General features: G+C 35.8%; 1 protein-coding gene across 2 annotated transcripts in view; it reads right to left on the reverse strand.

Moving 5' to 3' along the window:
* atg2a (autophagy related 2A) overlaps positions 1-13,222 on the reverse strand; it is a 38,940-nt gene extending 25,718 nt beyond the window's left edge. The window contains exons 1-15 of one of the 2 annotated variants that reach the window (XM_058060011.1): positions 12,592-13,222; positions 11,171-11,333; positions 10,169-10,318; positions 9,910-10,012; positions 8,622-8,766; positions 5,366-5,566; positions 5,183-5,282; positions 4,901-5,086; positions 3,282-3,424; positions 3,111-3,189; positions 2,769-3,018; positions 2,540-2,681; positions 608-706; positions 352-507; positions 16-289 (exon numbers count right to left, since the gene is read on the reverse strand). In XM_058060011.1, the coding sequence (XP_057915994.1) occupies positions 16-289; positions 352-507; positions 608-706; positions 2,540-2,681; positions 2,769-3,018; positions 3,111-3,189; positions 3,282-3,424; positions 4,901-5,086; positions 5,183-5,282; positions 5,366-5,566; positions 8,622-8,766; positions 9,910-10,012; positions 10,169-10,318; positions 11,171-11,333; positions 12,592-12,762 (2,362 nt within the window). In that variant the 5' untranslated portion in view covers positions 12,763-13,222. The remainder of the gene's footprint in view (positions 1-15; positions 290-351; positions 508-607; positions 707-2,539; positions 2,682-2,768; positions 3,019-3,110; positions 3,190-3,281; positions 3,425-4,900; positions 5,087-5,182; positions 5,283-5,365; positions 5,567-8,621; positions 8,767-9,909; positions 10,013-10,168; positions 10,319-11,170; positions 11,334-12,591) is intronic. The other variant, XM_058060000.1, reaches the window with a different exon arrangement.
* Between the last annotated feature and the right edge of the window lie 3,756 nt (positions 13,223-16,978).

Here is a 16,978-nt window from a genome sequence, read left to right on the forward strand (position 1 = left end):
GCGTGTGGCCCCCACCGTGCAGGTCGGTGAAGGACGCCTCCAGCAGCTGGGTGAGGCTGGGCGCCGTCAGCTGACCCGGGCAGGGCTGCTCTCTCTGGAGGTCGGGCGCCTCCTGATGCTTGAGCACCAGATCGGTGAGCTCCAACACCAGCGTCTCCGCCCTCACCGCTCTCCGGTTGGGAGGATGGCGCTCGGATGGCGGGCGGAGGTCCGGCACGGGGAAACGAAGCTTGAGGACGGCGTGCGGCGCGAGGAGGGAGAAGGAGGAGCACATCTCGATGGTCTGCGTCTGGAAAAAAACGAGTCAAAACGGGAGGACTCTTAGCGACCCGGGTCTCCGTGGAGCGTCACCTGTAAGGCGTCGGGTGCGGCGTTCTCGGCGGGAATGTGGCTGAAGGCCGCGCTCAGGTTGCGCAACCGAGCGAGAACGTTCAAGTCCAACTCGGCGCTGAGATCTTCCAGCTCGACTCGCAGCGCGCTTTCACGCCGCGCCACTCGCTGTTTGCCCTGCAAAACATTCACATGTGGGGGCGGGGGGGCTTTGGGGGCGGCGGCTTCTTTTGCGTGTACGCCGCCACACGCGTGTGTGTGTGTGTGTGATGCGTACCTTCCTCAGGTGGCTCTCGGTCAGGGTGTAGTGGAGCTGGGCGCACGGCTTGGCCGCCACCCCGACTGTGAACATACTGGCTTTCCGGAATTGGAGCAACTGGGAAAAAAAAAATTGGAATTTTGGTCATCAACCTGCGGGTCCGACAACAAAATGAAGTGGGCGTTTTTGTACGACATTTTGCTGCAGTACTACTTCCTGTTGCCAACCGCCTCCATTTACAAGCTAGCTAGCAAGCTAGCAAGCTAGCTGGAGATGACTCAACTTCCCACAATGCAATTCATTCATTCATTCATTTTCTCCTTTTGGCAAACGGCCGCCAATCATCCGTGATCAATGTCTTTCAATAGCAGTCATCAGAAATAAAATATGTATAATTTATCAATTTCATTATCCGTATCGGAATTGGCAGCATAAAGCACACCACATTAATTTTTTACATTCACATTATTATGACTTAATAATAACCCATAATGTTGTATTTTTTTGTTGTTTTCTTTCTTATACTGCAATATCACAACAATGTTGTTAGTTATTTATTAATTAACAATTCATTTATTAAATAGCTCTACTTTCTTCTTAAACCATGTAGGTAATTTTTTTGTAATATTATGACTTTATTCCTATAATGTCGCATTTATTTTGTTTTTTCTTTCTAATACTGCAATATCAGGACAATGTTGTTAGTTATTTATTAATTAACAATTCATTTATTAAATTACTTTCTTCTTAAATCATGTTGGTAATTTTTCATTTTTGTAATATTATGACTTTATTCCCATAATGTTGTATTTTTTTTTCTTTCTTATACTGCAATATCCTGACAATGTTGTTAGTTATTTATTAATTAATAATTCATTTATTAAATTACTTTCTTCTTAAACCATGTTGGTCATTTTTCATTTTTTTTAATATTATGACTTTATTCCTATAATGTTGGATTTATTTTGTTGTTTTCTTTCTTATACTGCAATGTCACGACAATGTTGTTAGTCATTTATTAATTAATTATTCATTTATTAAATTACTTTCTTCTTAAATCATGTTGGTAATTTTTATTTTTGTAATATTATGACTTTATTCCCATAATATTGTATTTATTTTGTTGTTTTCTTTCTTATACTGCAATATCCTGACAATGTTGTTAGTTATTTATTCATTAAAAATTCATTTATTAAATTACTTTCTTCTTAAATCATGTTGGTAATTTTAATTTTTGTAATATTATGACTTTATTCCGATAATGTTGGATTTATTTTGTTGTTTTCTTTCTTATACTGCAATATCACGACAATGTTGTTAGTTATTTATTAATTAATTATTCATTTATTAAATTACTTTCTTCTTAAATCATGTTGGTAAATTTATTTTTTGTAATATTATGACTTTATTCCTATAATGTTGTATTTATTTTGTTGTTTTCTTTCCTATACTGCAATATCACGACAATGTTGTTAGTTATTTATTAATTAACAAATCATTTATTAAATTACTTTCTTCTTAAATCATGTTGGTAAATTTTCATTTTAGTAATATTATGACTTTATTCCCATAATATTGTATTTTTTTTTGTTGTTTTCTTTCTTATACTGCAATATCACGACAATGTTGTTAGTTATTTATTCATTAAAAATTCATTTATTAAATTACTTTCTTCTTAAATCATGTTGGTAAATTTATTTTTTGTAATATTATGACTTTATTCCCATAATATTGTAACTTTTTATTTATTTTTGTGCCTCATATTATGCATTATGTTTGTCTATATGTGTCCTGTGATTGGCGGGGTATTGACCCCGCCTCTCGGCCGAAGACGGCTGTGATAGGCTCCAGCACCCCCCCCCCCACCCAACTCGTGAGGATAAGCGGTAGAAAATGAATAAAAAAAATAACAAAGTATAGACAATACACCATAGTACAAGGTTTGTGTACCTCGCTGTACTCGGGCGTGCCCTTATCCCAGACGCACTCCAACACTTCGAGTCTGCTGAAGGAGAGGTCGGAGGTCACCGCCCGACTGTTGCGCTGCCCGCTCCGCATCTCACAGAAAACCTGCACGGCCGCGCCCGTCACTCTAAGAGGAGAGGGTTGGATTTAGACTTTGGACGCCATGAAGAAGCGTGCGTTACGTTCGATGTCGGCGGGTCCGCCCCCCCCCCACCTGAGGTGGGAATGCGGGCAGGCCTTGGCGAAGCCTCCTCTCAGGTTGTGGAAGTCCCGCTCGCCGAACATGCCGTCCTTGAAGAACGCCAGCTCCCTGAAGAACACCCGAGACACCTGAGCCAACGAGGACGCGGCGTCCGGCCCCGGGGGCGGGTCCTCCTGCAGCATGGTGAGGGTGAGGCCGCCGAGAGTCAGACGCAGCAGAGCGTCGGGCTTCAGCTGCTCCGCGTGGCCGCTGCGGGAACGTCCTGCAAAAGGGGGGGGCGTGTCCCAGAACGGAGGCCGTGAGTCGCGGCGGTTTGAGTCGCCTCGTCTTCGCCTCGCATCGCCTCGCCGTTACCTCGGCTTCGATGGCTGCTCTGCGGTAGACTGGGAAGACAGCCTGCTACCGGGTAACGCCTGGGACAGTTGATGAGGCCCTGGAAGGGGGGGGGGGGGGACACAAGCGGCATTATATATATATATACACATATATCAACAATTAGCACGTAAACACGTACACGCGGCGTACCTGTGCGGCCAGCGCCGCAGGCTGAGTGAGACTGGCCAGCGAGTGCGTGGAAGAATCCATGTCGCTATCAGACAGCTCGCTACCGGAGCGCACGGACGTCACGCTGCTGCTCATCCCGGCAGGTCCCATGGAATAGAACATTTCTGCGACGCCAACACGACGACAAACGGTCCTCTGTTATTATCTATTAAGATTGACTTTTTAATAGAGACGAACGGCCGCCAATCAACCGTGGAAAGGCATGTGATCAATGTCTTTCAATAGCAGTCATCGGAAATAAAATATGTATAATTGATCCATGTCATTATCCGTATCGGAATTGGCAGCATAAAGCACAACACGTTCATTTGTTCATTCATTCATTTTCTACCGGGTGCTGGAGCCTATCCCAGCTGTCTTGGGACGAGAGGCGGGGTCCACCCTGGACTGGTGGCCAGCCAATCCCAGGGCACATATAGACAAACAACCATTCACACTCACATTCATACCTATGGACAATTTGGAGTCGCTAACAGAAATGCATAATTAGGTAGAAAAAAAAAACATACATAAGTCGCACTGGAGTATAAGTCGCACAAGGCCAAAAATGCATAATTAGGTCGTAAAAAATCATACATAAGTCGCACTGGAGTATAAGTCGCACAAGACCAAAAACGCATAATTAGGTCAAAAAAAACATACATAAGTCGCACTGGAGTATAAGTCGCACAAGGCCAGAAAATGCATAATTAAGTAGAAAAAAACATACATAAGTCGCACTGGAGTATAAGTCGCAAAAGGCCAAAAATGCATAATTAGGTAGAAAAAACATACATAAGTCACACTGAGTATAAGTCGTACAAGGCCAAAAATGCATGATTAGGTAAAAAAAAAACATACATAAGTCGCACTGGAGTATAAGTCGCACAAGGCCAAAAATGCATAATTAGGTCGAAAAAAAAACATACATAAGTCGCACCGGAGTATAAGTCGCACAAGGCCAAAAATGCATAATTAGGTAGAAAAAAAACATACATAAGTCGCACTGGAGTATAAGTCGCACAAGGCCAGAAAATGCATAATTAAGTAGAAAAAAACATACATAAGTCGCACTGGAGTATAAGTCGCAAAAGGCCAAAAATGCATAATTAGGTAGAAAAAACATACATAAGTCACACTGAGTATAAGTCGTACAAGGCCAAAAATGCATGATTAGATAAAAAAAAAACATACATAAGTCGCACTGGAGTATAAGTCGCACAAGGCCAGAAATGCGTAATTAGGTAGAAAAAAAACATACATAAGTCACACTGAGTATAAGTCGTACAAGGCCAAAAATGCATAATTAGGTAAAAAAAAAAAACATACATAAGTCGCACTGGAGTATAAGTCGCACAAAGCCAGAAATGCATAAGTAGGTAGAATAAAAACATACATAAGTCGCACTGGAGTCCCACTCACATTCATACCTATGGACAATTTGGAGTGGCTAATTAACCTAGCATGTTTTTGGAATGTGGGAGGAAACCGGAGTACCCACTCGACCACCGTGCAGCCAGCCCAACACATAATAAGTACCATTCTATGTGGGTAACAAGTGGCCACAAGGCATGCTGGGTAGCGCAGTCAATATACTGTACCGCCATTCTCCAGGGTGGTGACGTAAGGCTCCAGGTCACACTCGGCGTCCCACTCCCGGTCCCGCGGACTGGAGCCCAACTGCTTGCTGAGGTCTTCTTCGATCATACGCAGGTCATCCGAGTCCAGCGGGCGGCTGTGCACGCCCCCGCCGCCACCCCCGCCGCCCCCATGCTTGGCCTCCGACTCTTAAGAGGGTCACAAAAATACGCTTTTAGCGTGGCACCGGAATGCAGTCGCATTGTGGAAGTGGCGCCCATCCGCCCGCCCGCCCGGTCCCACACCTGTCTCGATGCAAAGAGCCGCCAGCAGGTCTGTCAGGTGGCTTATCTGAGCCGGGGACAGAAGCATGTGGACGCAGCCCACCTTCCCGTCCAACTCCAACTGCTCCGACCGGACACGGCAGACACGAGAGAAGTTCACACGGGGTCCCCGGGCCCCGGACATCACGCCAAAAACACACAAACCTTTGGTCCGGGTAGCATGTCGTTCTGCTTGATCTTCACCGTGGTCTCCATGAAACCGGAGCAGCTTCCGATGAGTAACGGCTGGGAAAGGAAGACCTCCAGGGGCTTCCCCTTTTCGGAATCATCATCATCATCATCATCATCATCATCATCGCCTTCGCTGGCAGCGCCCGGCTCCTTTTTTTTCTGCTCAGGAATCTCCTATGGATGGAAAAAAAACAGAATTTTGGAATGACTTGGGAATGTTTTTTTGTCCAGTCTGAGATATGGCTTTTTCTTAGCGGTCCAGTTCTTGGAAGTCCAGCATCCTGAAGTGGCCCGCTTCACTGTTGATACCGACACAGGTGATTGACGGGTACTATTTAGTGCAGCTGCCAGGTGACGGACCTTAAACTACACACTCTGAGATATTTGTGCGGCGTTTTTGTGTCCTTGTTAGACCCGGTTTGTGGTGCTCTCTGAAGGGAGTAGTTAACAGCATGGTAAGAGATTTTAGTTTTAGTTTAGATTTTGTTATATGGCTTTTTTAATCATCTTATAATCCTTATAAAAAATACAACAATATTTAAAAAATATGAAAAAATTATTAAAATATATATTTTTAAAAATGTATAATCCTTAATCCTATAATCCTATTTTCTAATCATCTTATAATCCTTATAAAAATCCTTATAAAAAATACAACAAAACAAAATTTTTTTAAAAATATGAAAAAATTATTAAAATATATATTTTTAAAAAAAACTTTTCAGTTGTGCGGCGTTTTTCTGTCCTTGTTAGACCCGGTTTGTGCTGCTCTCTGAAGGGAGTAGTTAACAGCATGGTAAGAGATTTTAGTTTTAGTTTAGATTTTTTAGATGGCTATTCTAATAATCTTATAATCCTTATAAAAAATACAACAATATTTAAAAAATATGAAAAAATTATTAAAATATATATTTTTAAAAATGTATAATGCTTAATCCTATAATCCTATTTTCTAATCATCTTATAATCCCTATAAAAATCCTTATAAAAAATACAACAAAACAAAATTTTTTTTAAAAATATGAAAAAATTATTAAAATATATATTTTTAAAAAAAATTTTCAGTTGTGCAGCGTTTTTCTGTCCTTGTTAGACCCGGTTTGTGTTGCTCTCTAAAGGGAGTAGTTAACAGCATGGTAAGAGATTTTAGTTTTAGTTTAGATTTTTAGGTGGCTTTTCTAATCATCTTATAATCCTTATAAAAAATACAACAATATTTAAAAAATATGAAAAAATTATTAAAATATATATTTTTAAAAATGTATAATCCTTAATCCTATAATCCTATTTTCTAATCATCTTATAATCCTTATAAAAATCCTTATAAAAAATACAACAAAACAAAAAATATTTTTAAAAAAATATGAAAAAATTATTAAAATATATATTTTAAAAATTTATAATTCTTATAAAATGATAAACTCGGATTAGCAGCCATACCAGGAGATTGATGCAGAGGACTGACAGTCGATAGTCGGCCTCTATGCAAAAACCGCTCAAAGGTTTGGGATCACTTGCAAATTTCTTAGTTTTTTCCAAAGAAAAACACATTTTCATGCATTTCACAAACATTTTTTTTCAGTTGTGCGGCGTTTTTGTGTCCTTGTTAGACCCGGTTTGTGCTGCTCTCTGAAGGGAGTAGTTAACAGCATGGTAAGAGATTTTAGTTTTAGTTTAGATTTTTTAGATGGCTTTTCTAATCATCTTATAATCCTTATAAAAAATACAACAATATTTTAAAAATATGAAAAAATTATTAAAATATATATTTTTAAAAATGTATAATCCTTAATCCTATAATCCTATTTTCTAATCATTTTATAATCCTTATAAAAATCCTTATAAAAAATACAACAAAACAAAAAATATTTTAAAAAAATATGAAAAAAATATTAAAATATATATTTTTAAAAATGTATAATGCTTAATCCTATAATCCTATTTTCTAATTATCGTATAATCCTTATAAAAATCCTTATAAAAAATACAACAAAACAAAAATTTTTTTTTAAAAATATGAAAAAATTATTAAAATATATATTTTTAAAAATGTATAATCCTTATAAAATGATAAACTCGGATTAGCAGCCATACCAGGAGATTGATGCAGAGGACTGACAGTTGTTGATAGTCGGCCTCTATGCAAAAACCGCTCAAAAGTTTGGGATCACTTGCAAATTTCTTAGTTTTTTTTCCAAAGAAAAACACATTTTCATGCATTTCACAAACATTTTTTTTCAGTTGTGCGGCGTTTTTGTGTCCTTGTTAGACCCGGTTTGTGCTACTCTCTGAAGGGAGTAGTTAACAGCATGGTAAGAGATTTTAGTTTTAGTTTAGATTTTTAGATGGCTTTTCTAATCATCTTATAATCCTTATTAAAATCCTTATAAAAAATACAACAAAAAATTTTTTTTTTTAAATACGAAAAAATTATTAAAATATATATTTTTAAATTTTTTTTTTCAGTTGTGCGGCGTTTTTCTGTCCTTGTTAGACCCGGTTTGTGCTGCTCTCTGAAGGGAGTAGTTAACAGCATGGTAAGAGACTTTAGTTTTAGTTTAGATTTTTAGATGGCTTTTCTAATCATCTTATAATCCTTATAAAAATCCTTATAAAAAATACAACAAAACAAAAAATATTTTTTAAAAAAAATATGAAAAAATTATTAAAATATATATTTTAAAAAATGTATAATCCTTATAAAATGATGAACTCGGATTAGCAGCCATACCAGGAGATTGATGCAGAGGACTGACAGTCGTTGATAGTAGGCCTCTATGCAAAAATAGTATATGGGCATGCCTGGGTACAAGCAGAGTGGGACCAATCACAGCGGAGTGGGCGTGCCTGGAGGCGAGCCGTGAGTGGAATGAAACGAATCAAAAAGTGAAAAGGCGTTTTGGAAAATCCGAGGAAATGCAGCCGGAATAGGTGCAGATGCCGGAAGCTCTAGAAAGCTTTCTGTGCGGGTTATTGTGTGTCGCTGCTCTATGCGAGCCTGCAAGTCAACACAAAGGGCCCTTTAACGTCATAGCCTGGAGGAAAAGGAGCACTTGATTTGCTCACCTGCACAGTCCAGGTAATCTCGGCTCTTTGGAGTGTTTTTTTTTCATATTCAGTTATTAGAGCTATTTTTTATGTTATTGAATTATCAGTCATAACTCCCTCATATGGGCACGCTAATGATGGTGCAGCCATAGTGCAAGTCGATATAAGACGTCGTCGTGACCTGTGCCCCGCCCATGCCGTCATAGAGGAGCCGGACAGCACTCAGATGCAGGATCTTGTGCAGGAAGGCGGGCGGCTGGTGGATGTCCACAGGCACGGCAGTCTGACTGGCTGGGTCCCGCACCGCCTCGTCAAAGTACTCCAGCCTGGGGGGAACACGGGTCAATCGTTTAGCAAAAAAAAGAGACGTCTGCTCGTGTGTTTAGCGGGTGGGGGGGGGTTTACAAGAGGGGCGGCTTTCTATTCACTTACTATGGTACCCATTATGGCATTGGATGCTCATATCACCGAGTACTTTGGTACGAGGTGGATTATTTAAAAAACAAAAAAAACAAAAAAAAACGTAAACTGTATTATGGAAAGCAGGAAGTGAACAAATGTAACAGTTACTGATTGTAAAAATTAAAATGAAAAATAATAATAATAATTAAAAAAAACTTGTAATTATATTAGGAAAGCAGGAAGTGAACAAATGTAACAGTTACTGATTGCAAAAAAAAAATATATATATATTTTTTAAAATTAATTAAAAAAAAATAAATGATATTAGGAAAGCAGGAAGTGAACAAATGTAACAGTTACTGATTGTAAAAATTAAAATGAAAAATAATAATAATAAAAAAAACTTTAATTATATTAGGAAAGCAGGAAGTGAACAAATGTAACAGTTACTGATTGTAAAAATTAGAATAAAAAATAATAATAATAATTTTAAAAAAACTTAATTATATTAGGAAAGCAGGAAGTGAACAAATGTAACAGTTACTGATTGTAAAAATTAAAATTAATTTTTTTTAATTAATTAAAAAGACTTAAATGATATTAGGAAAGCAGGAAGTGAACAAATGTAACAGTTACTGATTGTAAAAATTAAAATGAAAAAAAAATAAAAAAAAATAATAATAATAAACTTTAATTATATTCGGAAAGCAGGAAGTGAACAAATGTAACAGTTACTGATTGTAAAAATAAAAATTATTTTTTTTATTTATTAAAAAAAATTAAATGATATTAGGAAAGCAGGAAGTGAACAAATGTAACAGTTACTGATTGTAAAAATTAAAATGAAAAATAATAATATAATAAACTTTAATTATATTAGGAAAGCAGGAAGTGAACAAATGTAACAGTTACTGATTGTAAAAATTAAAAATTTTTTTTTTTTTATTTATTAAAAAAAAAACTTAAATGATATTAGGAAAGCAGGAAGTGAACAAATGTAAGTTACTGATTCTCGGCCGCCGTGCCGCCTAGAAAATATCTCAATTAAAAAAAAAAAAAAATCTTACCGTTTGATGTGCACCTCTAAGGCAACGCCTGTTTCCAGGTCTGGGGGCTGGTGCTCGATGCGGACTATGGTGTCCAGGAGGGTGACTTTAATACGACGAAGCACTGCACGAGATGAAGCAGTTGTTTATATACGGCAAAAAAGCGACTGCACACCTCGCATGACAACAACCGTCTTTTTTTTTTGCGTTTTCAGCGGCTAATCGATGCCGCCATACAATCTATACTGCACGCGTGCAAAGACTCCCTTTTAAAGCTCACCCGTTTCTATGGTTTGTGCAAACATCTCGAGCCCCTCCAGCGGGGCCGGCGGCTCCTCGGATGCTTCCGGGGGGTCTTTCAGGCACTCCTGAGCCAGCTGCATGCTGGACGTCATGCTGGACGACCAGCCTTGGGAGTCCCAGCCCCCGCCTGCATGGAAATAAAAGCACGTGCTTATGAAGCCCAATAATCCCACCAAATGGACCAAAGGGTCCACAATTTCACGTTAATGCTCCTTTGTAATAAATTGCTGACTCATAAAATATGATTTTGTCTCACTCCCGCTTGTAAAAACTGAAAATTTAAAAATGTAAAAAAAATTCATTGAAAAAAAAAAAAATATATATTAGGAAAGCAGGAAGTGAACAAATGTAACAGTTACTGACTGTAAAAATTAAAATTAATTAAAAAAAAACTTAAATGATATTAGGAAAGCAGGATGTGAACAAATGTAACAGTTACTGATTGTAAAAATTAAAATTTTAACATTTAAAAAATGTATTTAAAAAATTAAATTATATTAGGAAAGCAGGAAGTGAACAAATGTAACAGTTACTGGTTGTAAAAATTTAAATTAAAATTTTACCATTTTAAAAAATTTATTTTAAAAAATTTAATTATATTAGGAAAGCAGGAAGTGAACAAATGTAACAGTTACTGGTTGTAAAAATTAAAATTAATTAAAAAAAAACTTAAATGATATTAGGAAAGCAGGATGTGAACAAATGTAACAGTTACTGATTGTAAAAAATTTAAGTTAAAATTTTAACATTTAAAAAAATATATTTAAAAAAATTACATTATATTAGGAAAGCAGGAAGTGAACAAATGTAACAGTTAGTGATTGTAAAAGTACCAGATGGAGGGGTAGGATTTAATAAGCTTTGCTTCTTCCTACTCCTTTTGGACATGTGGAACTGGGAACTGATTATGGGATGCACTCAATTGGAATCTGATGCATGTTCAAATGGAATTAAACCATTACCATTGGAGGCAACTTACCGGTGCGGTACTTGGGCCTGCATGTGATCTGGAGACCGGACACCTCTAAGGTGCAGTGATCAGTGAGCAGAGCTTGCCAGGGGATGGTCACCGTGATGCTGCTCACAAAGCCATCCACTATCTCCAGGGGAGCTCCGAGAGACTCCAGAAGCTCGTTGACAGCCTGGTCAAGATATGAAACGTTAGAAGATGACAAAAAGTCACAAAAGCGAGTGTCCTGGTGGCTAAAGTACGGGACAAAAAAATGAAAAACAAAAAACCCTTAAACCATATCCAGAAAGCAGGAAGTGAACAAATGTAACAGTTACTGATTGTAAAAATTGAAATAAAAAAATGTAAAAAATATTAATTAAAAAACTTACATTATATTAGGAAAGCAGGATGTGACCAAATGTAACAGTTACTGATTGTAAAAATTAAAATAAAAAAAACTTACATTATATTAGGAAAGTAGGAAGTGAACAAATGTAACAGTTACTGATTGTAAAAATTAAAATAAAAATTGAAAAATGTAAAAAAAATTAATTAAAAAAATTAATTATATTAGGAAAGCAGGAAGTGAACAAATGTAACAGTTACTGACTGTAAAAATTAAAATAAAAATAAAAAATGTAAAAAAAAATAATTAAAAAAACTTACATTATATTAGGAAAGCAGGAAGTGAACAAATGTAACAGTTACTGATTGTAAAAATTAAAATTAAAATTAACAAATGTAAAAAAACTTACTAAAAAAATTATATTAGGAAAGCTGGACGTGAACAAATGCAACAGTTACTGATTGTAAAAATTAAAATTAAAAAATGTAAAAAAATTAATAAAAAAAACTTACATTATATTAGGAAAGCAGGAAGTGAACAAATGTAACAGTTACTGATTGTAAGAATTTAAATTAAAATTAAAAAACCTTAAACCATATTAGGAAAGCAGGAAGTGAACAAATGTAACAGTTACTGATTATAAAAATTAAAATGAATAATAATAATAATAATAAATTATTAAAAAAACGTAAATGATATTAGGAAAGCAGGAAGTGAACAAATGTAACAGTTACTGATTATAAAAGTACCAGATGGAGGGGTAGGATTGAATAAGCTTTGCTTCTTCCTACTCCTTTTGGACATGTGGAACTGTGAACTGATTATGTGATGCATTCAATTGCAATCTGATGCATGTTCAAATGAAACTCAACCATTTTACCAAAGTCAAGCTAAAAGGTGACGAAAGATAAGATACATGGAGGAGCAGTGAGGGGTTTCTTCCGAGAAGAAATGCGAGCTGAGAAGAGAGCATGACGTTGGAGATTGTTGTTGAACTGCAGTGTCGTTGCGAAACAGCTCCGGGTGAACAAAACAAACACACACATACATAGACATACACATACAGCTGTGATGGTGGACCAAACAATAAAAAGACACTCACCCAGACATCGAGGTTAATTTCCTTGATGACACCGCTGCCATTGTACAAGTCCAAGCCCAGCTGGTCCAAGCTCAGGCGCTCCTGTAAAAAGTGACCGAGGTAGTGCTGTAAGAGGTACCGACAGGCCCGCTTCTTGATTGAGCCTGACCAGGGGAAAAGCCAGCGAGACATAGGGCCAGCGAGAGCGGGGAGAGGGAGCGAAGAGGCGGCGGAGGAGAACCAGGAGTGCGACGACAGCCCTCTGGAAACTGCATAACAGGCGAACGCGAGAAGCGAGCTAAAAGGCAGGAATAAGCCGCAGCTAGCTAGCTGCTGGGGGCTAAAGGGAAGGGGCAAACGGTAACTCCACTTCTCTCGGGCTTTACATGAAAAGTCCGAAAAATAGATCCTCTGCGTGTGCGACAAGACTCCCCCGTGACTACGGCTCGCTAGTCCAACAGTCTGCCGCCGTCTCGGCTCATATTTCGACAGTTTTATGCGTCGAAATTGAGCTACAAGTCCTCTCGGTGTCTTTCTCTTGTTTCGGGGTTGTTTATTGTTATCATACGCCAACTGACGGGGTGGCGAATACGTCCTACGTGCTACGTAGTGCGTCACAGTGACGCAACCCGGAAACAGGAAGTGTAGGCACAAACGCGACGCCATCTTTGTAAGGGCACCGCTCGTAAACAGGAAATGTTCTTAAAGGAATATTGCGCTCTTAATCGTTGTGAATATGTTTTAATACTTGTACATGATATTATTAATTTTAAGGCAAATATAAACTTAAAATAAGTAATAAAATTCTGGCGTACAATCAAGCCACCCAGTAAAAAAAACACTGTTTTTGGTTAGCTCGCTAGCTTGCAATGTGTAGTAAAAGTAGTAAACTGTAAAGGTAACTATGTTTTTTTTTAATAAATACAGGGCTCTAATAATGTTACAAAATATATTTAATTCCATCCATCCATCCACTGACATTGTTCATTTTGTAAATGCAACTTTATCTTTTGTTTTGTTTCTTTCTCATAATGTTCGCATAAAGTTATTTTGACTTTATTCTTGTACATTTATAGTTGTTTTTTTATATAACATGTTGGGATTTTCTTTTTTTTTGTAAATTTCTAGTAAATTATGTCTTTGTTGCTGTAATATTTGGAATTTATTGCTGTAATATAACTTTTTTTTGTAACCTAATTTTCCAAAAATTCCAATATTACTATTTTTTTATACTATTATGACTTAAAGAAAAATAAAAAAAAAATCTTTGATATTTCAACATTGTAACTACTGAAATGGCGTTGTTTTACTCCATAATATTACAACTATTTTCTACTAATATTTAAAAATTACAATGTTTTTTTTTATTTCTGCTGTTTTTTTTTTAAGTTTTCTTATTAAGTAATATTTGTAAATTGTGCTGTTAAAGTTTACAATAAAAAAAAAAGTCATGAGGAAGGAAGGAAACCTCCTCTTGCTTCAGACAGGCTTTTATTTATAACGTGGCAGCAAAACAGAGCCGGTTAGCATGGCTAGCCCTTCTCCCGCATTTGTGGCACTCATAATATTCTCATTTTTTTTTTAGTTTTCTTATTAAGTAATATTTGTAGATTGTGCTGTCGGGCCACAAATGGTCCTCGAGCCACACTTTGGACACGTCGGTCCACGGACAGAAAGAGAAAGTCACCTTGAGACCGTCTCTTTCTACAAAGTAATAATTAGGTTAAAAATCTAGGGGGACTCTTGGATTTGGACCAGAACTTTAACAGGTACATGGACTCCGTATCATGAGCAGTTTTTTTTTTTTAGCACCTCAAGAAGGTTTCCAAAATGAAGTTCCGAGCATCTAAACCGGACGCCAACAACAACACGCATAGCATCGGCTATATGCTCCTTTTATTAGATCATAATCACCGTGACAAACAAGCATTCTTCCAGGTAGGAGCTGGATTGGAATCTAATCTGGGATTTGGTGGCTCAGTGCTGAGTGGTGTGGAAAACCCGGGGACGAAGCTACGAAGCGACACCGACTAGCGGGACCCAGCAGAGACGGGGGATTACGCTACGTAGGCGTTGTTACGCAACACTTGGTAATAACACTCATGTATAGGAATCATAGGACTTGCAATGAGTCTGGCATCCTTTTGCTTGTGTATTCTAAAGATATACAAACAGATAAAAGGAGGTCGCTAATGAATGTATGTAATGGGACCGCCGACAAAGCTTGATATTAAAACACCTCTAACAAGCTTTTATGAGGCATTGGGAATGAGTGTGTGGTGAAGCTAATTGCTAGCCAGCTAACAGCTAGCTAAACAAATATTGGTGTATAAGAATAATAACAATGCAGAGCCTTAATGGTGCTTTTTGGAATTTTTTTTCAGAAGGATTTATAGGCAATTTTTTTTCCGAGAAAAAAGTTAGCACGCAGACTTCATAGCTAGCATGAACTGAGTTCAATTCCACCCTCGGCCATGTCTGTGTGGAGTTTGCATGTTCTCCCCGTGCATGCGTGGGTTTTTTTTTTTCCGGGTACTCCGGTTTCCTCCCACATTCCAAAAACATGCTAGGCTAATTAGCGACGCCAAATTGTCCATAGGTATGAATGTGAGTGTGAATGGTTGTTTGTCTATATGTGCCCTGTGATTGGCTGGGATAGGCTCCAGCAAACCCCCCACCGGCGACCCTAGTGAGAATAAGCGGTAGAAAATTAATACATTTTGAAAAAAAAAAAGTTGCAATATTACAATAAAAATGTCATAAATTAAGAATAAAATAAAGAATAAATTCTTAAATTTAAGAGAAAAAAATTGCAAAATCAGGAAAATAAAGTTGTAAATTTAGGAGAATAAAATCGTACAATTATTAAAAAAAACTATTATTATTACAAGAATAAAGTCATAGATTTATGAAATTATTCTACAAAAAATGTTGCAATACTACAAGAAAAAAGTCAAGGTAATAAATTAAGAATAAAATAAAGAATAAAGTCTTAAATTTAAGAGAAAAAGTTGCAAAATCAGGAAAATAAAGTTGTAAATTTAGGAAAAATAAAGTCGTACAATTATGAAAAAAAACTAGTATTATTACAAGGATAAAGTCATAGATTTATGAAATTATTCTACAAAAAATGTTGCAATACTACAAGAAAAAAGTCAAGGTAATAAATTAAGAATAAAATAAAGAATAAAGTCTTAAATTTAAGAGAAAAAATTGCAAAATCAGGAAAATAAAGTTGTAAATTTAGGAGAATAAAGTCGTCCAATTATGAGAAAAAACTAGTATTATTACGAGGATAAAGCCATATATTTATGAAATTATTCTACAAAAAAAATGTTGCAATACTACAAGAAAAAAGTCAAGGTAATAAATTAAGAATAAAATAAAGAATAAATTCTTAAATTTAAGAGAAAAAGTTGCAAAATCAGGAAAAGTTGTAAATTTAGGAGAATAAAGTCATAAAATTATGAGAAAAAAATAGTATTATTACGAGAATAAAGTCATAGATTTATGAAATTATTCTACATAAAATGTTGTAATACTACAAGAAAAAGTCAAGGTAATAAATTAAGAATAAAATAAAGAATAAAGTCTTAAATTTAAGAGAAAAAGTTGCAAAATCAGGAAAATAAAGTTGTAAATTTAGGAGAATAAAGTCGTACAATTATGAAAAAAAAACTAGTATTATTACAAGAATAAAGTCATAGATTTATGAAATTATTCTACAAAAAATGTTGCAATACTACGAAAAAAAAGTCAAGGTAATAAATTAAGAATAAAATAAAGAATAAAGTCTTAAATTTAAGAGAAAAAGTTGCAAAATCAGGAAAATAAAGTTGTAAATTTAGGAGAATAAATAAATTACGAGAATAAAGTCATAGATTTATGAAATTATTCTACAAATAAAATGTTGCAATACTACAAGAAAAAAGTCAAGGTAATAAATTAAGAATAAAATAAAGAATAAAGTCTTAAATTTAAGAGAAAAAGTTGCAAAATCAGGAAAATAAAGTTGTAAATTTAGGAGAATAAATAAATTACGAGAATAAAGTCATAGATTTATGAAATTATTCTACAAAAAATGTAGCAATACTACAAGAAAAAAGTCAAGGTAATAAATTAAGAATAAAATAAAGAATAAATTCTTAAATTTAAGAAAAAAAGTTGCAAAATCAGGAAAATAAAGTTGTAAATTTAGGAAAATAAAATCGTACAATTAAGAAAAAAAACTAGTATTATTACGAGAATAAAGTCATAGATTTATGAAATTATTCTACAAATAAAATGTTGCAATACTACAAGAAAAAAGTCAAGGTAATAAATTAAGAATAAAATAAAGAATAAAGTCTTAAATTTAAGAAAAAGAATTGCAAAATCAGGAATTTAAAGTTGTAAATTTAGGAGAATA

Source organism: Doryrhamphus excisus, chromosome 2, assembly GCF_030265055.1.
Source record: "Doryrhamphus excisus isolate RoL2022-K1 chromosome 2, RoL_Dexc_1.0, whole genome shotgun sequence".
NCBI lineage: Eukaryota > Metazoa > Chordata > Actinopteri > Syngnathiformes > Syngnathidae > Doryrhamphus > Doryrhamphus excisus.